This window comes from Larimichthys crocea, chromosome XXI (genome assembly GCF_000972845.2).
Source record: "Larimichthys crocea isolate SSNF chromosome XXI, L_crocea_2.0, whole genome shotgun sequence".
NCBI classification, from domain to species: domain Eukaryota; kingdom Metazoa; phylum Chordata; class Actinopteri; family Sciaenidae; genus Larimichthys; species Larimichthys crocea.
In genome coordinates, this window is record NC_040031.1 from 1,018,747 (window position 1) to 1,040,489 (window position 21,743).

General features: G+C 37.6%; 2 protein-coding genes and 1 long non-coding RNA gene across 3 annotated transcripts; all 3 read right to left on the reverse strand.

The window, feature by feature from the left end:
* Positions 1 to 270: 270 nt before the first annotated feature.
* On the reverse strand, positions 271 to 2,930 carry LOC113744176 (uncharacterized). The gene is made up of 4 exons (XR_003461322.1): positions 2,832 to 2,930; positions 2,706 to 2,740; positions 1,648 to 1,712; positions 271 to 353 (listed from the first exon to the last, which is right to left on the reverse strand). It is a non-coding gene; the product is annotated as an uncharacterized LOC113744176 (long non-coding RNA).
* A 770-nt stretch (positions 2,931 to 3,700) lies between these two features.
* On the reverse strand, positions 3,701 to 12,357 carry LOC104930618 (troponin I, fast skeletal muscle). The gene is made up of 7 exons (XM_010745455.3): positions 12,264 to 12,357; positions 7,252 to 7,287; positions 6,709 to 6,745; positions 6,499 to 6,627; positions 6,176 to 6,265; positions 5,530 to 5,706; positions 3,701 to 4,598 (listed from the first exon to the last, which is right to left on the reverse strand). Exons 2-7 carry the CDS (start codon positions 7,260 to 7,262, stop codon positions 4,518 to 4,520), a joined length of 525 nt encoding a protein of 174 aa, XP_010743757.1. The 5' UTR covers positions 7,263 to 7,287; positions 12,264 to 12,357; the 3' UTR covers positions 3,701 to 4,517.
* Positions 12,358 to 16,521: 4,164 nt separating this feature from the next.
* LOC104930617 (troponin I, fast skeletal muscle) lies at positions 16,522 to 21,218 on the reverse strand. The gene is made up of 7 exons (XM_010745454.3): positions 21,078 to 21,218; positions 18,771 to 18,802; positions 18,352 to 18,388; positions 18,057 to 18,185; positions 17,874 to 17,963; positions 17,211 to 17,387; positions 16,522 to 16,858 (listed from the first exon to the last, which is right to left on the reverse strand). Exons 2-7 carry the CDS (start codon positions 18,776 to 18,778, stop codon positions 16,763 to 16,765), a joined length of 537 nt encoding a protein of 178 aa, XP_010743756.1. The 5' UTR covers positions 18,779 to 18,802; positions 21,078 to 21,218; the 3' UTR covers positions 16,522 to 16,762.
* Between the last annotated feature and the right edge of the window lie 525 nt (positions 21,219 to 21,743).

Genomic DNA, 21,743 nt, shown 5'->3' on the forward strand with positions numbered 1-21,743 from the left:
TTGAGCCATGACAGCTGCTGCTTGTTGATACATTTTTAGTATTGTTGGTTATTTATGTAAAACACAAAAAAATGAGAGAAAATAAAACCAATGGATATATATATATATATATATATATATATGCTATAATACTTGACACCAGCGTCCTCTTAATACCCGTCAGCAAACAAACATGATACTTGGATTGGACGAGAAAATTCACTCAGCAGGGTATCAAGAGTCTCCCAGCATGAGTCCAGTGTCGGTTTCCATCTTCAACAAAGGAGGCTCACCTCATTTTTAACCTTCTTCATCCGCCACATCAGGTTGGCTTTCATAAGGTCAGTCGAGTCAGCCAAGGGACAGCAAGGCGACTGGAAAGGGAGGATATACATTATACACTGAAATGTAAACACAACATGAACATGACCTTCAGCTCCTGAGCTGAGCTAAGTTTATGACACCTAAACGTCTCAGGCATGAACAACTCCAAGTCACGCATACTGTATTTCAAACTGAAAGTCTTGAAAATGAATGAACGTTGACATGGAAACAAATGTAATAAAATGTTTGTGGTCTAACAGTGAACACAACGTCAAACGAGTATTTCTCACATTTGACTGTAATTAAAAGTTTAATCCAAAACTGTAATGTAACGCTTTAACACTTGGTGCAACATCTTGTTTAATTGAGAAGTACTAAAAGATGTGACATTGAGAGAAGATGACTTCACTGATTAACAACCTTTATTTAGGGAGGAAGAACTAATCAGTGAAATGCTGCATTGTTTGACTGGAGCAGAAACCTGCAGGTTGGATGTGGTGGATACTCTGATATAAATTGATTTAAAAACATATCATACCATCAAAATACTACAAAATTTTCAAATGAACATAAACTCTGAGATTTCTGGAAGAAAATTTAAAACACCTTTTGCATTACCTGCAATATTTTCTTCAATATCAGCCTGTTACATCGTCACGTTTTTGTACACATGCACATATGTCCCTGATTGGTTAAGAGCTAAAATGTGACAGCAAGATAGTATACAGAGGTAAAATGAATGGTTTACTGCAATCATGACTCTAAACCTAAATATTTGAATGGCAAAGTGCAGATCAGGAGAATCCCTTTTCCACAGCCTACACAGCTGTTTCTTAACATCTTTCATGATGGCGGTACCATCCAGATTTACTATAATAGAAGATAACGCATCCCGCAGACACGCAGACACGCAGTAAAGGGCCGTCCGATGCAGGATTCAAACCGGTGCCAACTGCAGCGAGGACTGTAGCCTCAGCACACGGCCTGCACAACACACTACACTACCAACCAGCCCAGAGCTTGACATTTTAAAGTTAAAATAAACTTGTTAATATTCTTTGGTGGACCAACTATGTAATAGAGACACTGTTTCTATTTTCTTATAGGCTGACACAGACGCATCTGTGACAAGCTATCAGCTTGTTATTGACCACTACAATGTAGAAGTGGGATACAAGCAGGGATCAGACGCTTTCTTGATAATCTGATATGGTCTATTTGCCCACAAGACACTCTCAGTTCACTTTTGTAGTTCTTCAACTGAGCAACAAAGATGGTGATGGCTTTTTGTTTATTTGTGTGTGAGAACCTAACATGACCTTAAACCTGCCAGCTGTTTCTTACCTGTAGGTCCTGAAGACTCATGTTCACAGCTCTGAGCAGGACAGGGATAACACTTTACTTCCCTCCTGAAAAGAGAACATTAGCAGATCATTTCATTCAGCAATTGATGCTTTTGTGAGATTCTTCCACAGTGTTATTGATATTCCAGTAGCACCATGGACACATGTAAAATGCAAACTGTTGTGGGTCTCCTGCTCTGTTCACTCATTTCTAATTCTGGACGGTGTCTAAGTCTAAGTGAAGAAGCAGCTGTTATCTGAGGATATGATACAGCCGTCAGCAGAGGTCAAATATAACCTGCAGTAACTCTGAGGAATGAGATGCCAAACACAAGACATTGTTGAGGCTGACAAGTGTTGGTGCAAAGGTTAGAGAGATGTACAGAATGAGTAAAGTAAGCCGTGCACATTATCAACATCTCATCAACGATATTATACCCACCAGGTGCATCCATAAAGTAGAGCTGCTTTTTTTTTTGTCAAAGTTAACTGTCAGTGCCGATCAGAGGCTGACGTGATCAGGATTATTATGGGACTCAAGTGCTGTAACATTGTATGTTTGGAATATGAGGGGTCAGGAAAAACAAGCCTCTAGACTAAATGTCTGACAAGCCTGCTTCATATTCTTCAGACACCACCATATATATGATGTATGACTGTTTGCTCAGCCTAATCTCACAGGATGAAACCAGATAGGGAGCTTACAGGTGAGGGAGGTTCAGTGCAGAAGCCACGTAATTTAAAAAGGCTTTAAAACCTTTTATTTCCTGCGGCCACCATGACCATGTAATCCTGGTTTTGTTCTGTGACGGGTCAACATAACATTTTTACTTCTGGAGCTGGGATCAACTGCACCTCTGAGACAGCAGCTGAAACTGAAACCAACAACCCCTGCTGCCTATACATAAATAACTACAGCATTGTTATGCTTGTTTTATTGCCTTTTTATTTTACTGGCTGTCAAACCACAAGAAGGGTTTCAGATTTATGGCCCAATGTCAGCATATGATCAGGAAGACAGGGTTTATCTGCCAGCAACAGGAGTCCGAATGAACCTACCTCTGCAAATCACACCACGTGACATTTAACTTAATCTGCAAAGGAAGAAGAGGAAATAAAGCACTTATTTTGAAAGAAACTTGACTTTAAGATCCACAATCAATGAAATATGACTCAATAACTCACCTTATCTGCTCCAACTGGAAAAAGGACAACATTATTTGTAATGTTGAACAAGAAGGCTTGAATCAATTCAAGAAAAAAAAGCGAATTGCTGTATAAACCAGCAGACAAATGAAATATTATGGTTATTTCTTCAAATGAACGACATACAATTTTTAAGAACTGTAAAAAACAAAATAAACTTAAAATTTGTATTTCTGTTAAGGTTAAATTAATACTTAACAGGTCTTTATATTTATAAAAAGTTACCAAGTTTTAATAAACATTGGCACCAAAATTTCTGTTTTAGATAGCACTGTCTGTTGTTTATGCTAGCGTTTACCAGTAACGTTAGCTAGGTCAGTTCAGTTCATTACAGTTTGTAACCCATGAGTGTAACCTGAAGTATATTAACCTTTAAAAAGTCCATCACACACCACACACACACATCTTCCTAACAGGTTTAAATGTCTTCCACCTGCTAAAAGTCATTTTCTCACTTCAAGCGTAATGCTAACGTAAACTACTGTCCAATCCTCTAGTCCTGTTCTCTATTTCACTGAACACATACAGTTTAACATTAAGATATAGAAATTTACAGCATTTGAGAATGAACTTGAGTGTTCTGGACAATTTACAAATTCAACAAGACTATGAACAAGATGAACATCAAGCTTTTGTATTTAATATAACAGCAACAAGACAAGTACATCACATTTCTGAACAGTTTAGAAAAGATAACATGATGTTTAGTACAGACAGTAGGCTAAATCATACTTCTGCAATAGAGTACATTTTCCTAGCAATGTGGCAGTTGTTTTTTCTTTATTTTATCCATTACTGACCGTTAGCTACCAAGCTAACGCAACGCATTGGCTACTGCGCCTCACATGAAAGTAAACAATTGTCGCAGTCAGAGTAAGATTGTTTATTTTAAAAATTATATTTCAAAACAACCAGATCAGTCAACAGATAAGATTAAAAGTTTGCTCTAAAAAATGTATCAGCTACAGTGCAGCTGTCTGCATGTCTGAAGAGAAAACACAGACACCTACAGTGTAAACTTGAAGATGTTATATTGCAGGTGCAGCAGTATTTTAATGCAGAAGCATAAGTCAGCCTGCTCACAAGAAAAGCAGGTTTGAATGCACTGACATTGGTACATAGGGTGCAAATATATCACAATACAGTGTCAATACAGGCAAAGCAGATGACAGTTAATATTCAACTGAAGAGTTTTGTTTCAAAGTAAGATGTCCAAAACCTACCCAAACTCTGCTATATCTACCTCAGCTCACGTTACAGATTTCCTTCATTTGGAAAATAAAAACTATGTAATTCAATTAATGATTTGGGGTATTGGGGGTTATATGAGGTTTTGAAGCAAGCATACAAGGATAATGGATGAATATTTTTCATATAATGTTTATATGTTTGTACATCTATCATCGCTTTTAAAATCCTGTGAAGCAACTGAAAAGATCGAGTCCATTCATCACCTACTAGACCACACTATAAACTTAAAAACACTTCTTCATGCTGTTTATCAGTATAACTTTCACAACAGTCTGTCTGATGTCTTATCAAATAAGGTAAAGGCAGGTTTACAGTGGGTATGCAGCAGTTTGAAATAAAACTCTTAAGTTACAATGACGTCGATTAGACCTGAATTCTGTTCTGAAAGGTCCAACAATCAATGATAGATCACATTTAACTATCAAACATCTTCTTCCTATCAGACTTGTCTTCAATGTTCTTACGCCAGTCACCAACATCGCGCAGCTGCTTGTCCTGTGAACACAGACAATATTTCATTCAGTTCACATAAAAAAAACAAATGATGAATATTAAAAATATGTAGAGAAGCAACAGCATATAAAAATATTTTGCACCACATCACAAAAGCCCTATTCTTTAGTCAGTAGTCATAAAACTGTGAAACAGGATGGTCAAATGAACAGGGCCACTAATATTGCCAAGGATAAATCCAGTTTATTACAAATTGGTCATTAGTTTGGTCATTGCCTCTAGGGGTTCTGATTTTACTAATGAACTATTGAAGTAATTGCTCTGATCTGGGGTCACGGCAACTTTTCTCAAGTTGAACAGTCAGGTTGTAATCAAACCACTGTTCTATCCAGATTGTCTAAACCAGCTTATTCGGTGGTGAAACTGAAACAGAAACATCTTCATACTTGATTAGGAAAAGTTGAGTTTACACAACTACAGTACATTGAATTTTACTGTTCACCTTTTTTCTCTTTCAAATAAGTTTGACTAACGTGGGGGTAGCTCTGTGTATCAAACATTAATACTTTTGGTATCAAAAACAGTCATGTACTGTGCACTCATAACAGTCAAAAAGTTAGGTGCGAATTGCTGGATATTCCTCAATGGTCAGTGGTTGCCATTTTGGTTATGTACCAGACACATCTGCAATATACAGTACAAATGTAAGTTTTACATATGATTTATATTTATATTTTGACAGTCAAATGTTGGCGCTAATGCTCTACCTGGTTAAACTTCAGCGAAAAAGAAGAAAAGTCAGTAAAACTTTGTCATTATAGTTACGGGTAAGTGCAAAGAAAGTGAACAGCCATACTCGAATTGAGACAATATCCTCAATCTGACTATGATGTGTACTACATAAAAGTTTACTAATGTAAAAGGTAAAAGTGTAATAATGGAAGTATCCAAAATGAATCATATATCAGCTCACCTCCTCTTTGACCTCCTTCTTGACCTGCTTCAGGTTGGCTCTCAGGTCCATGTTGACCGTGTGCTTGGAGCCCAGAAGAGCTTTCAGCATGGCATCAGCAGACATACGCACTTTCTTCAGACGGGGTCTCTTGAACTTTCCTCTCAGATCCACAATCTTTATGTTGAGGTCTCTGACCTTAAGGACGATTCAGGACAGAAGGAACAATTACAACTTTTATTACAGGTCAAATCTATGGAAGCCCTAAGCTTGAGTAACAGAGCAGGTTAGCGGTAGGAGTTTAGTTAGAAAGAAATGCACAGTGTATGTGGCAGTACACGACTAAATAAAAGGCTCCTGTGTCTCAAAGTCAACACTGAGACTCCTGTGTGTCATGTCACTGCTGTGGGAAGTGAAAGGGGGTTAACCCTAAAGTCGGGACAACATCTCCATCATTCCCTGTGCTGCTCGACCAGCAGCTGAGCAGTAAAGGTTAACATGAGGAAAACAAAATCTTGTTATCTAAAGATCGTGACAAGATTATCCCGTTATCTCAGGATGAATATGCATTCATATATTGCATTTTCTCCGTTTATGGCTTACAAACAGCATAGTGTTTGTTGTTTCTTACATCAGCATAGTGAACAGGCCTGGAAAAGTATCTCACCTCACGGAGGACCATGTTCAGTTTGAACTCTAAGCTGTATCTCTCGTCTTCACTGATGTCAATCTGCTCATGGAGTTTCTGGCAAAGTTCCTGAAAAGAAAACAATATTTTAGAGTTTTGTCAAGTTGTCGAAACTGCAAAGTGATTCAACAACTTGACAAAACTAAAGCAGACAAATTTGATCTAAGTAACTTCATACCAGTATGAATGTTATATGCTGTATATGAACTCATCATATAAAGCTGACTCCAACACACAAAAATAACCCAGACAGCAGTTTATTCCAGATTGACCTGGGACAGTTGGTCTTGTTTCTGTCTCACCTCAAGCTCCTCCTTGGAGCGGGGCAGCTCCAGAGGAGGATGTTTCTCTGCCAGGAACTTCTCCCTCTCTCCAGCCTTCACGTTTGCTTCAGCCTCCAACAAATTATTCGCCACCACCAGCATACTACTCTGTGAACGACATCATCATGCAACATTTCAGCTACAAAGCAGCATCTCTTCATAGAGAGTAAAAATGTGCCTATTCCTTACCTTCAGAGTATGCTTACGCCTCGCAGAGAGTTTATGCCTGCAGAGGAAAACACAAAACATAAATCATTCCAAAATTCTCTGATTTCAGCTTCTAAAACATTTTCTTTATTCCCAAATGACAGTTAACCAAATATCTTTGGGGTTGTGGACCAAACAACACATCTGTGGGCTTTCGGTAACAAAGATGAACATTTCCTTGAATGTCGGACAGATTATTCAAAAATGATAATCATTAAAGCAGCAAATCATTTGTTGCAGCCCCACCTTACTACATATAATTTCTAGTTAGCAGATATTATCACTACTGTCAGCAAAACAATGATTTTGGGATACATGCAGATATTTCATGTTCAGTTCAGTGCTGCAGATACTAAGATGATATAACATTTCCAAAATAATATTTTATCCTTTAAAAAATTCCATGATCTGCTCTAAATTTTCAGCAAATGTTGAAATTTGTTCTTAAGTAATGAAAACTGTGTATGCTTTCTCACAAACAGAACAACAATCAGCATATTGATACATTTCAAACTGTTTACTTACTCGTCACCCATCTTGGCTGCAGGATCCTGGTGGTATCTGGTAGAAAAACATAAAAGACTGCATTAAAATCACATCTGTACCATTTGATGTGTGTTAAAACGTGTGTTTCTGGAGCATTTTATGCCAACTCTGTGACACACACAAACCTAACCTAACAAAACTAACATTAATGAGGAAGGAAAAATTTTCTTTCTGACCAGCAACAACAAGAGGCTTCCCCACGAACACTGAAACCCCACTGCACACGTCTCTGGCACATTGCGTACGCACCGTGGTTGTCGTCCGTCCTGCATGCGACCAGCATTTCAGAAGCGAGCGCTTAGCCGCCAGACTTTGTTAACTTGCTCATATTTGGCAATTTTACCGGTGTATGTGCTTCTAGATATACTTCTACATGTGTAAATATGTTACATAGTTTATTAGTTTCGCTTTTGTCTTTTTTTACAGTTTGCACAAGGTTTATTAGTTTCGCTTTTGTCTTTTTTTACAGTTTGCACAAGGTATTTCATTTTGAAAATCCACCGGATTCTCTTTGCTTTTTCTGTGCCTCTGTGTAAATTGACGTGTGCTGCTTGCGTCAAGTGTCAAAAATAGAGCAGACGTGTAATTCAGGCGTAGCAGAGCGTAGAGGTGCTTCTGGGACCCATCTGGGGTTTGATACATTGACTAGGTTGGAATGGCTCATAAAACGGACCGTGGACGGGCCCAGTGGGGTTTGGGCGTAACAAGCCTGTAAACTTTGGAGGACCAAGTGAATCTGACATTTTAATTGTGATTTGAGACACTTTCACATGTGACGTCAGTCTAACAGACACATTGAATTTTAGGGCGCTTTTCTGCTGAGTGAGAAAATACAAATATCTGGAAATTCTTGATAGTCTTTGTCTAACGTCTGTCCCTCTACTTGGAGTAGCTCATATTGTTTTACAAAAAGCTACATGTGAAAAGGTAAAACTCCACATCTTTATTTTCAACTGTTCTGTTTCTGTGTCAAACTAGTTCATGTTTGAGGTCACATCTCCTCCTAATTCCTTGCTGCTGTAGATACTCATCTGTCTCACATTTCATGTTTGGCTCATGCTAATTCTATCTTAAGACATCATGTTATTTCCATGAAATTTCTTGGAACGGAACTTTGTAACCCAGGCTGTGTTAATGCCTTAAAGGACCAGACAGCTATTTTTAGCAGCATGGCTCTGGGGATAGTGGTCCAACACTGTGATGCAGATAAATATCTCAGCTATTGGATAGATTGCCATGAAAGTCATGATGACTTTGGGGATCCTCTGGCTGTTCTTTTAGCGCCACCAACAGGTCAAAAATGATAACTGTCCAACATTTCACTTCATGACAGGAAAAACTAAAGGCTAATGCTAACATCCTAATAGTAGCATGGTAGCATGCAGTTCTTATCATACACAGACATACATACAGCTACACCTAAATGTTCCATGCAATTGGCATTTTAGCAAGTTGAATACTTCATATTAAATGTCAAATTTTAGCATTTTAGTGTAACATGTTATTACTAGGTTAAAATCTACATATGTCCAAAACTTCATGATATGACGCTAACTGCCTGGAGGCCTGTCAGGCTCAGCAGTACTTTGAGTCCAACGCTAACATAACATGCTTGCATGCATGCATGCTAATATGCTTAATGTTATCATGAAATATTCTAGCAAGTTGAAATTAGCATGACAACATGCTAAGTTCACATGCTAAATTTAGCATTTTTAGAATGCTAACAAGCTAATGTGACTAAATTGTATTTCTACTTCTACTACTGCTGCTTACATTTTATCTTGTTGCAACTTTCTTTGGATTTTGATTTTGATTCATTTATTTGTAGTAGTATGAAAGTAGTTTAAGAGGTACAACCACTGTGTCTCATTTACACACAGCCCTGTCCTCATACCAGTAGTCAGCTTTGAATATGTTTAACAAAGAAATCAATTCAGCTTGTTTCCTGAGAGCAAAGATACTCTGTCCACATCACAGTTAGACACTCACAGGCACACAAGTGTAATGTGGAGACACAAATGTACCTTTGTATTGGGTTGAGCAACACAAAGGAAATTCCATCCACCACCATCGCATTGTGATGGAGGTAAAAATAGCCTAGCAGATTAGCATCTGCCAGTGACAGAAAACATGTCCCAGAAGTAAAAGTATACGATCTATACAACAATGTAAATAAGCATTGACAAGTCCATGCAGGTCCTGCATTCAAATTCTAGTACTAAGTAAGTATAAGTAAGTAGCTGAATGTACAAAGTGAAAGTACTTGTTCTTAAGTAAACTGCCTCCTGTGACATTAGATCGTTAAATGTGCCACATAAGATTCTGGAGCATTTCACACCCTCATGTATTATTGCTAATTTGTGAATAGGTTATAAGGTAACTTAAAAATTGAGACCTCCAACGATATTGTCTGTTGCCTAACAGTCTATGCATTGAATATGCATGGCCTATGCGTCAACAGTGTCCAACACTAGTTAATGGTAGCTTGCTAATGGGATCTGCTAATATCAACAACTGGCACCCACTAAAACACCAAGTCCAAAGTCAAAGCAAACTTTACTGCAAAGCATATAAAATATATTGTGATATTGTGGTTTTGCTGACCTTTAATGTTAGCTTCCTTGCTAAAGCACACAAATTACTAGCTTATGCTATCACTAGCAGAATAGTATTTGTACTATGTGTACTACTATCAGTTATTTAAAGCCAAATAACTTCACGAGCTGAAGTGATCCATGATACTAAGTTATGTATTTAGACAAGAATAAATGATGTAACAATACAAAGCAAAGGCATAATTAGCCATTACTTTCTACTGGCAAAACTGACTAACCAAAGTTAAGTTGGGGTTTACTGGCTGTGGCTGATGCCAAGAATGATGACACCTTTGGTGTTTCTGAACGTTACATAGAGAACCATTAATACGGATACATCAGTGCATAATTTTACTGTCGCTGCTTGGGGTGGAACAGGTTTCATCATCTTCATATACATCATGTTTCGTCCAGTGGTTAACATCCTAAACAGAACTCGACAGTTTTTCAGTGGTCACAAGACGAGGTTAATAACCACTAATTTAATCTCTAATGGATTTTAATTAATATATGTATTATATGTTTTTAAATATAAACTTGCACCAAGTAACTATACAAAAAAAGTACAAAGTAAAAAGTACAATAATGTCAAATGTAGTGGAACTGTAAAGTAGAATAAAATGGAAATACTCAAGTAAAGTGCAAAATTTAAGCATAGTACTAAATGTAAATGTACTATAGATACTAGTAGACTGGGTAAATGAGCCTTTAAGTACCCAGCTGGAGGACTTTGAGGCCACTTCCAGAGTTACTCGGAGGCCAGATAGTTGCTGCCTGCAGCTGTTTGTTTAAGAGCTGTGATAGAGCAGCGGATTAAGACTCTATTCCTGGAGCCACAGCTGTTCCTAACATCTTCATTATGGAGAAAAAAAGATGACAGCGGGTACGTCTTGAAAGAAAAGACGTCTAACAACCACTGTAGGCATCCTTAAACACATAGCTGGCCCAGGAACAAATGGCTGTCATCTGTAAACCAATAATAGGCAACGGGGTATCTCCAGGGGTGTCAATATATTTTAGGAAACTTGAAACTCTGAGGACATAACAGCATGTTGCTCTGGAGATGGAATTATATCTTCATGGTTAAATTTGGGCCCTGATTCTTCTCTTAAGTAAGTGTGTGTGTATGTTATAGGTAGATTGTCTCTGGAGGGGGGGTGGAATGGTTCATAGTAACCCAACACCACAGACCATCCCTCGGACGGACAAGATGTTAGAGCATAGCGCAAAAATAACTCGTTGTTGGGCTGACCTCAGATGCATGTACTGTTCATCTGCTTCACACTGACAGAAATACAGACAAGAAGGTACAAGAGCATCTAAATCCAATGCAAAAAGATGCAACTAAAAGTATATCTTAAAAAAAATCTTCTTTTTCAGGTCCGCAAAATTACTGAAAACCAAAAAAGGGCCAAAAAACTGAAAATCTGTCGTGAAAGCTCAATAAACGTCACTGTTGCTTAAATAAAAAACTTCTACAAAAGCATCCACACAACTGAAACAAATCCTGACATAAAAGTGCATCAATTGTTGGAATCGTGTTTAGTAAAAGAGGAAATAAACCTTTAATGCTGCTTTAACATTTAAATGTAGGGGATGAATACAGGCTAAATTTGGTGTGTGGGGATTAGAGTGAAGTGTAAAGTGAACACAGAGACTGAAGTTGGCAGCCGCAACAGATTACACCAGGTTCTCCTCCGAACCCCTTGGTGCTGACAGGAGGATAAACACTGAGGGATCGATTTACAAGTTAAAACCTTGTAGTGGTGTTGGCTTTCAGTGTGCCACGTCACCAGATTGTAGATCACCAGTTTGCTACCGCAGCAGATGGAAGACATGTTCAAGCGTTGCTAACACCTTAACCTTATAAATTTTTTAAAACTACAAGAGTAAGTTGTCATAATTAAAGAAACTTGACAGGAAACACATTTTCTGTACAATTGAACCTTATGCAACATTATTAAAGTAATCTAATACCAATTAAACATCAACCACAAAGTGCGTAAATTGCTAAAACACTTCATTCCTAATAAATAACTCCCCAAACCATCAAAAAAAACTTGAACTGTCGCTACAAACTGATCAAACTGACACCTTGGTTGAACGCCAACCATCCTGTCACACGCCACAATGTCGCATGACCATGTGAGTAAATGTCAGATATTCTGCAAAAGTTCAAAAGGCACCAAAGATTTCAACTTTTTCTATAACCTTCCTCTAACAATCATTTATTTACGAACAAACAAAACAGAAGTTCCTAGCAACCGTACCGACAAGACAAAGTACCTACAACTGCTGCCATGCAAAGAATGTGCATGTAAACAACCTGAATATTCCATGCTTTTAGACTTCATCTACAAAAACAAAATCAACAAGCAGAGAAAGAGTTCTTACTTTAACCGAGCAGAGGTGTCAGCTTGAGTCACAGAGATACAGACTGAGTCCCGGTCAGGCGAAGTGTTAAGAAGGTATATATTGCAATCTGTGATAGCCCTCTAAATCCTCCACTTTCTCTTTATGGAAGTGGATTACTGGTCAAACCAATGAGCTGGCAAGGTCATGAAATACAGTACAGTGTCATCTGCCCCCTTCCTCGGCTCGCCTCATTATAAATAACCCACCCTTTAAGATTGTTATTTGTATTATCTTCTGCCACTGAGAATACAGAATGCAGGAAAGTGATTAACCCACAGAGGCATTTAGTAATCAACTGTTAATATTTAGAAATACATAGAAATCATTTATAGATTTGATATGGTAGGAAAACACACTGACATGCTTCTGGATGAAATCTGTGTCACTACACTGATGATAGATACAGCGAAGACTAATAAACTTTTCATGTGAACTAAAATGATTTATAGGTATATCGATTTACAGAAAATTACAATCTTTCCACAATATTTATTTATATTTTTCTAGTTCAAATTTAGAGCTCTTCACTGATGGACTGTTTCCACCAGATCCAATATTTTATTCAAGCTTTTCAAAATCTGTTAGTTCTTAGTGCCATATTCACATTAAAACAATGTTTTTAGAATATTGTTTGATCACAACAGACTCATACAACTGATATTTAGTTTTTTGAATTTCCTGTTGTCTCAGTATGATTATTAATTTTGTGTACATTCAAAAACATCAATTTGTCATCATTAATCCAACCGTGTCTTCTGGAAATACTGTTTATATGCAACAGCACATTTTGTGAGAGACGCAATGCTGCCTGGTTTTCTTTCTTTTCTTTTTTTCCATTTTAGCACACTGTATATATTCATCGGAGTAACTGCACATTTTTCATTTTCTGTATTTCATCATGTATATATTTTTTTCTTTTCTACTTAACCATGTTTACTGTGACCATTATGCACCAAAATACCAAAGACTGCATGTAAATTGCTTTAAGAGGAAGTCTCTTAATATCCAGCATGAACAGGAGAAATACTGCCACATTTGTAAAGATTCGGGAAAGGAAGTCATATTTTATGGATGTTTACTGGTCTTTACTCTGGCTACTCCACATCAACTCTATGTGATTAGTATGCTGATGGACATCAAATTAACCTGCTGCTAATTGTAGTTGCTGTTAGCTAATTAGAGTTGTCACAATACCTAAATGAGTAACCACGATACTATACCAGATAAAGTATCATGGTTCCGGATATTATCACGATACTGCAGCCTTTTATTATTATTATTATTTTTATGAACTGCAATGTATTTGTACAAGTTATAAATACTTATTAATTACTTATAATGTTGTTTGGTGCATGATAAACATAATACTGGTGAAGTAAAAATTAGACTGAAACAAGTTTGAAACCACGAGTTTGGTTTTCTGAGCAAAATTAGTGTTTCCACTGACGATGACGCCGCGGCAGACTCGCCGCTCGGGCCTGGTGCTTCTACCATGGTGAGTATGTTGTCTCATGTTTGTGACTGTAAGCCGTGCGTGCGTCTGGGCATGACAGCCAATCAGCCTATCATATCCCTGGACATCACCAGTAACAGGCAAGCCAATGTAGCCAATGTAGTTCGGTTGCAGTAGTTGCATTGTGGGTTTGTTTACAAGGGAGTAGCATGCAGTGAGAACTGGCACCGGTAGTATAGTAATCCATGGTAGTACCATTGTGTAGAATTTCTAGTATAGTAGGAACCGTTATGATTTGGCACTGTGGGGTACCGTGGGTACCATGGGTATCGTGCAACTCTGTAGCTAATGCAAGTTATATAACATTACTGCCTGGACTGAGTGCTCAGAGCACTTGAGGATCTGTGGAGCTTTGGACTGTTGGGGGGGTTAGGAGAACGGTACAGAACCAGAGCCAACTGAGAAGGCAATATAACCGGATCCAGGAGCTTCTATAAACATAGCTAATGGGGAAGAGGCCAAAAAGAATGTTGATGGAGAAGAAGAGTGTGACCAAACAAAATGTCAAAAGTCACAAGAGTAAATTTGACTTTTAGTCGTTGGTGAGATCTGGACAGATGCCGAACTGGGCTTCTTGTTGTCGGACTAGTGAGTAATATTAGCCGGCTGCTATGTCTTGTGTTGTTGCACTTGATGTTTGGCTGTTAGCAAAGTTGTCACTTGCAATTTTTTGATCAGTAATAATAGTAATTGACCAACATCTTTCTGTCATCGACTTTGTACATGTTCCATGCTCTTGAAGGTAAATATAAAAACATATTAGTTGCATATAAACATATTTCTAGGAGACATGGAGGCATTAATAATAGCACAAGAAGAAGCTTTTGGGCATTGGCTGTGATCTCAAAAGTCACACTCCAAGGAGAATGTGAGAAAGTTTTTTTCTGTGAGGATATCAATGGTGGAAGAAGTACTTAGCAGCAATATTGCTGTGTAAAAATAAACATTCAAGATTTCACTTAGGTAAAAGTACAGGAGTATTAACAGCTGAATGTATGAAGTAGTAACATCATCTTAAAAATCTGGAGGGCAGAATCGTCATGTTTTAAAATTTAAAGCTGGAGGAGGTGGAGCCTTTCCAAGCGGACCCAGTGCACTGCCGTGGAAGAAATGCGGCTGTCAGATGGGGATTCGGTGCTAGGCTCTTCCCTATCACAGTTTTGTTCACGGAAGTGAAGCGGAAGGCAGTTTGCCGACTTCAGTGACATCAGCTCAAGCCAATGATTGGTCAAAGTTGCGGAAAAATCGCAGTGATTGGTTAAAATTGCAATACCATGAATACCTGAGATTCACTGAAGTTGAAGTTGCAAATCACAACATTGCGAATTCCTGGAGGGTCTGTGTTTGGTGTGTTTTGTAGCTCTATAAAAGTAACTGTAGACTAACCTTGGGAGGGAGGTGAGCTCTGGAGAAAATGAAGCCAAGAGATCATGCAAGAATCAAGCTATGTGTCCAAACCACCGTGGGTCAGACCAGTGACCATTCGATGAGGAACTAATTGCAGATGCAGCATGAGCTACAGGTGTGGTCTAACACCAGGTGAGACTGGTCACTGAAAAAACAACAATGGCAGCTGCTAAAAAGGTTAGCATAGATGATGCTAGCAAAATCTGAGAGAATTTTTTCATTGAAAGAAGAGCAAAGAACAACACTGAAGGTTTTTTTCAATGATGGCAAAAGATGTTTTTGCTCTTCTAAATGACTTTGTGAGCTTGATAATGTATATAGTTCATTATGCTTACTTGACCTACATCACTCATTGGAGTTGATGTGATAGAGGGTAGCTACCAAACTTCTAGATTTTGATAAAGGAGTGAATCTTTTCTTCATATTTGGATTACAGTTTGTACCTACTTGTAAACTTGATGAGTTTGATAAACGCCAAAAACACATCAATGGTTTATTTTAAAGGTGTAAGGTTTAACACAGTCTATAATGCCTGAAATGTGGTTTAAACTGATATATAGGACAAGTGCTAATAAATATCCTATTTATATGCCTTTAATAAACCATTCTGCACACTCATATCTGCTTACAACCACATTATAGCATGTTATTAACCATCTGTCACGTATATACTTACTTATATGCATACACTAGACCACATAAACAAACTTAAATTAAGACAATACATCATTTTAAAAAGACTTCACTCACCTCAGATCCGTTTTCAGATGAAATGGAAAACTCACTAAGAAAGAGATCTGTGCTTCAATTTACATGTCTGACACTAAAAGTCACCAGTAAGACAATAAATATACTTAACAGAGTTAAATCAAGGGGGCAAATTCCTTGGTATCATATTTCTCTCTGTCTCAAAATACGTCTCCATTAAGTTTTAAGATGTGGTTAGTCTGACACCATCAGAGGCTTTACACATCATAAAACAGTAACAACCAAGAAACAAGACTCGGTCTGTAGCTCAATGTTGAATTATGTTGCTTGTGTTGCTTTTAACATTCTTACAAGCTAAATAGACGTCGATTTGCATTGTATCTCAGTTAAATTTATTAGGGCTGGGATGACATGTAACTTTTGATAATTACTAATACATTTTTAAAATTTAAAACAGCTCATGTATTTTGTTTAACAATTTGATAGTAGTAGTAAATTTACCTTCTATTCTTTCTATTTCTACATGTGTGAAGTATGTGACATGGTGGTATGGAGGCTTTGGAGTTGTTGACAGAGCAGTACAGTAACTAATTAAGTTAGCATTGCCCTGGTTCTGAAGACAAAGAGCCAATGAAATTTCAAGTAAGCAAGACAAAATGGCTCCTTCAGCAGATCTGGTCTCTTTATTTTGTCAGTAAAACTGCTGTTCCCACAGCTTACAAGGTAATTTAAAAAGTGAATTTGTGCTATCTAAATGGCTTTTTGGTTAAACCACCAATGAAAAACAGGAAGTAAAAATACTGCGGGTTTGTTAAGAGCAAATGCAGTTTTTGGCAGATAAAATACTGATCTAAGCCTCGGCCTCAAACATCTTCTTCCTCCCGTCCATGCCAGATTTGTCTTCAATGTTTTTACGCCAGTCACCAACGTCACGCAGTTCCTTATCCTGAAAAACCAAGACGAGCAAAAATCAGAGCTGGTTAACGGCATGAAAACTATTATGTCTTCCACTCTACAGTATGTAGATTTTATTCCCAAAAATGAGCCCAGGATGTATGGCATTACAAGAGCCTTGGATTTCAACAAATAATCTAATATGGATGTTTTCATGTTGGTTCATGGACCCAATTCACTAGTTAGGTGTCAGAACAGAAGAAGAGGACACGACAACGAGATGACGTCATTAAGAGAGCTCCACTCGATCCTCATATGGTGGTCTGCTAACCCAGCTGCTTCTGTCAAAAAATATGTGTCCCTACAAACCAGTTTTAAAAAAAAATAAGATTCTGTTTCTTTACCTCCTCTTTGACCTCCTTCTTGACCTGCTTCAGGTTGGCCCTCAGATCCAGGTTGACTGTATGTTTGGAGCCCAGCAGAGCCTTCAGCATGGCGTCAGCAGACATACGCACTTTCTTCAGGACGGGCTTCTTGAATTTTCCCATCAGGTCTTGAACTTTGATCTTTAGGTCGTCAATCTGGAAATCAGAAGCCACAATGGAAAATTCTGGATTTACAACAAACAGTATGCTTACTGAACCTCTGATGGGATGTCATCAGGGAAATGATATTTCTAACATACTAGGGCCTAGCAAAATCAATCAAAAATGCTAAATATCACTCAACCATTTTAGACTGGACAAGTTTTTATATGAATTTTAGTCATTTTTAAACATAGCCTAAGATTATGTCAGTGACATGAGAGAAGCCACTGAAAGAGTCAATTTATCTAGAAATGGAGCTATGAGTGTCCAGTGTCCTAGGGGTGGGAGTAGAAGAAGGTTATAGGGTGATATTTTGAAGTATGATAAGTATTTTGAATTGTTTAGATATTTCCCCAAAATTCAACATGACACACTGCCACTAGATTTTAAAATAATGTGAATTTGAACAATGTTTTAGAGCACAACACAAGTTTCTGTCAACAGACCCAGTGGAGGGGTTAAGTCGTTAAAAAGTCCTACCTCCTTGTTGGATTTATTGACTTTCATCTCCAGGTCATATCTCTCTTCATCAGTCACATCGATCTTGTGGTGGATTTCTCTGCACAGTGCCTGAACACACACACACACACACACATATACATCAGTAATATGTCACAACAGTCAATATCAATATTGAACTACAAACTGCAATACAGGACATACCTGCAGCTCCTGCATACTCCTAGGCATGGACACTGGGGGACAGTTCTCATCCATGTACCTAATCCTCTCCTCCTCTTGCTCCCTCTCTTCCTCCTCCAGTAAACCTTTGGCGATGGACAGCATCAAGCTCTGCCACACAACAGTCACATAACATCACATACTGATGCACAATGAACATTTGTATTGAACAATGAGCAGTAAAAGTTATCTCTCGTCACCGCTTTAGTCAAATTACCACTCAGTTTACTACTCAGTTTGCTTCATGCACTGTAAAACATGAAAGGAATTTTTTTACCTTCAGATGATGCTTGCGACTCGAAGACATTTTTTTCCTGAAGGGTTTGTGGAAACAATTTGTTACAACAAATCTCTGATTTAGAAAAAATAAACTATAACTTAACCACTATGTAAAGAAAATTGTCATTCTAGAAAATGAATTACTGTTTATTGGAAATATGAAAAAGAAAATTGTTCTGTTCTTTTGAATTATTTTCCGAAAGATTTTGTTGTAGGACTCACTAACTGGGAGATTTCTTTATGTGCATTTGAACAAATCTCAATTCTTGTAACACTTCTATATGGAGAGTCATGTTTTACATACAATATATGGTTCTTCCAATTAGATATTATATAGTAATTTCAAAAGTTTGACATTTTGAAGTTTGTCTTCAATTTATGGGTCCAAAATGAAATATACATGAATGAATGACTCACTCTGACATCTTGGCGTTTGTTTGGCTTCAGACCTGCAGAAAAACATAATTTTCCATTTTGAAATAATGAAGGGGTTAGGTTTAAGGCACACAGACATAATAGCTGTCAAACGTTCTGGCTATTATTCAGAAAAGTAATTTACAAGCACAGAAAGTTATTAACTGTGTGGTGTACAGTGAACATAGGTAACAATGTGGAGGCAAGATCAGGCTGAGGAGAAATAGGACTGAAATACTTCTGCTCAGTCTTTCCGAAATAATAAATCCACTTAAAGGAAACATGACACCAACTGGGTGCATCAGTGATTTGCCTTGAGGAAAAATCTCTAGTCTAAATTTAAGACAAGGATCTGGGGTCCAGTTGTCCCCCCCTGGGCATCCTTCTCATGAAAGATCTGTCTTCTGGAAGATTATCAGGAAACATTTGATACCTCCTCTGGTGTAACAAACATCTCTGACATGATGATAGAGACGATATCCATCTCCTCTGAAAATAGAGACCGCGTAGAATAATCTAGATCAACAATCACTGCATCCAAACTAAGTACAAAGCATTAAAGGCTCTCCCCTATTGCCAAAGATGTCACAATAATGGGATAGAGACTTGTGAATATATAATATATATATATATATATATATATATATATACATATTTTTAAAGGGTACTGCAATCCTGTTTTTCTTCTGATCTAATATTTCTCTAAGATGTTGTGTGGATCTACACTATTAAAGAATAAAAAACAAAAAAGGATCAGAAAAGGATCAGAAATGGATCTGGCTTCAGCAAACTGATACTGCAAAAAAATAAAAAAAAATAAAAAATCGGCACTGATCAAAATTCTGCAGAACAACTATGGACACCCCTATGTACAAACACATCAGTCAAACATCAGTTGTTGTTTTTCACAGCCTCTAAATTCCACAATTCCCCAACTGACATTTTTGAAATTCAGTCCATGATGGCATTTAAAAAAAACATAAGCAATAAAAAATGGAATATTCACACTCAATGTAACAAAACCAGTGTATGTATCTTTAAATTAAAATAAATACAGTATGTGCATTGTCCAAATTACCAACAACAAAGCCGGGGAATAGATACTGCAGCAGCAAGCAGATACTGTTTTACAAAAAGACTTTTTTCACAATTTTTATGCACAATTGCTACACACACAACACACAATATACATAATACATAGAAATAGCCATAAGCAGGTTTTGCTGAGAAACATAAACTTATTAAAATAAAATATTATTAATGTAAAGCAGAGTATCATCAGCATATGACATTTGTAATTTCTACAGCACTTTTTAACAGGTCAGATCTGAAATCAGAGATAATCTCCTCTGACCTTCTCACAAATCTTTGGCAATCACATAAAAACTTTCATTACAACATATTGAAAATTGACTAATAAATCTGTAAATCACCATATGAACATTTTACTCAATATCTGATACCACTCCAGCTTAGTTGTTCCTGTCCTGACCGCAGCTACAGACCCAACAGTCAGGAAATCTTAGTTTGATGGCATCTCCAGGCCTTAAATATAATCCAAAACATTAATATATATTTCTGTGACATCCTAAATGTTGTTTAGCAAGTATCAAACAAATACATAATCTACTGTTAATTTCAGTCATCAGTCAAATTTAAATCTATTTACACATATGCATGTTTTCCATATGCAAAATGCATCTAAGATATTTTATTACATTGAAAGGTTGGTGGTGGAGAGAAACTGCCAAAAAATAACAATGTCCTGTTATACCTTGACCAGGAGCTCACATGTAGATCCTAACTATATTTACTTTATTAACAATGTTATGTGTGTACTGTGTGTATGTGTATGTATTTATAAAATAACTGTATTGGAACATAGTGAGCTTTCTGCTTTTTTTATTTATTGCCTTTTGTATTTTCTTAGATTTTGTGAATATAACCGAATCACACATGAAGTCATGAAGACAATTTTCTTAAACAAAGCTGTCAGGTTAAATACCAGATCAGAGCTCTGACTCGTTCAATCTATCTAACAGCTTGGGATGACTCAGCAATAAACACTGGAGCTATCACTTTCCATCTCTAGAGTCTATACACACCAACACACATCATCACATTGCACTTCACACCTGCAGCACAGACCGCTTCACCCCCAAAATGAACCATATTAACATCCAAAAACACCTCAGTCAACAGCAGCACTGTTCAACAACAGGTCCGCATGCACTGGTTTGTTTTAGAACCACAGATGTGTTTTGACAAGAGAAAACAACCAAAAGCAGAAAAAAGAATAAGGTTTCTTACCTTTTAGTCGAAGCTGGAAACAGGATGGAGCAACAGATTTGGGAAGCGGCTCAGTTTTGGCATTATCTGTTGGTATATATTGCATTCCCCAAAGGCAAAGGAAACCCCATCTTTCTCTTTATGGAAGTCAATTTTCTCACAGACCAATGGGCTCACCAGCACCTGAAACAGTATATCTGACCCCCCCTTCACCCTCAAATCTCCTCCCTATCTGACCATTATAAATAACCCCTTCCTTCTAGATTGTTTCACTGATTACAATATTCCCCCTCTCCGAGCCCCCCGACTCCCAAAAGGAAGCTGCTGAAGGGAAAGCAGAGAGGAGAAAGGAGGCAAATCGTCATGATACTGTACGCCTCTATAAACAGATTATTTAAATACATATTATATATGAACACTGCTAGGCTCACTTTATAAAACAATTCTGAGCTGAGACTGAGGGAGCTTTTCGATGAAAGGAACAGCAGTGAGGAAAGTTGAGGGGACAGCAGGTGGGAGGGTAGAAAAAGTCACAGTGGAGTTTCAAGACAGACATTTAAGACACGCTAAGTGGATGCTATTAAGAAGCTGTTAACATGAGAGGGTCAGTGAGAAGGAAAGTGAGAAGAGTGAAGACTTTCTGAACTAAGACCACACAGGGTCTTCTGTGCAGAAAGAAAAACAGGA

Excerpts from the sequence above, each read along its gene's own strand:
- LOC104930618 (XM_010745455.3), bottom strand. Across the intron at positions 6,628-6,708 it reads GGCGTAAGCATACTCTGAAG|AGTAGTATGCTGGTGGTGGC; the intron begins GTAAGGAATAGG and ends TGTCGTTCACAG. Across the intron at positions 6,266-6,498 it reads GCTCCAAGGAGGAGCTTGAG|GAACTTTGCCAGAAACTCCA; the intron begins GTGAGACAGAAA and ends TTTTCTTTTCAG.
- LOC104930617 (XM_010745454.3), bottom strand. Across the intron at positions 17,964-18,056 it reads GGAGTATGCAGGAGCTGCAG|GCACTGTGCAGAGAAATCCA; the intron begins GTATGTCCTGTA and ends GTGTGTGTTCAG. Across the intron at positions 16,859-17,210 it reads AGAAGGAGGTCAAAGAGGAG|GATAAGGAACTGCGTGACGT; the intron begins GTAAAGAAACAG and ends TTGGTTTTTCAG.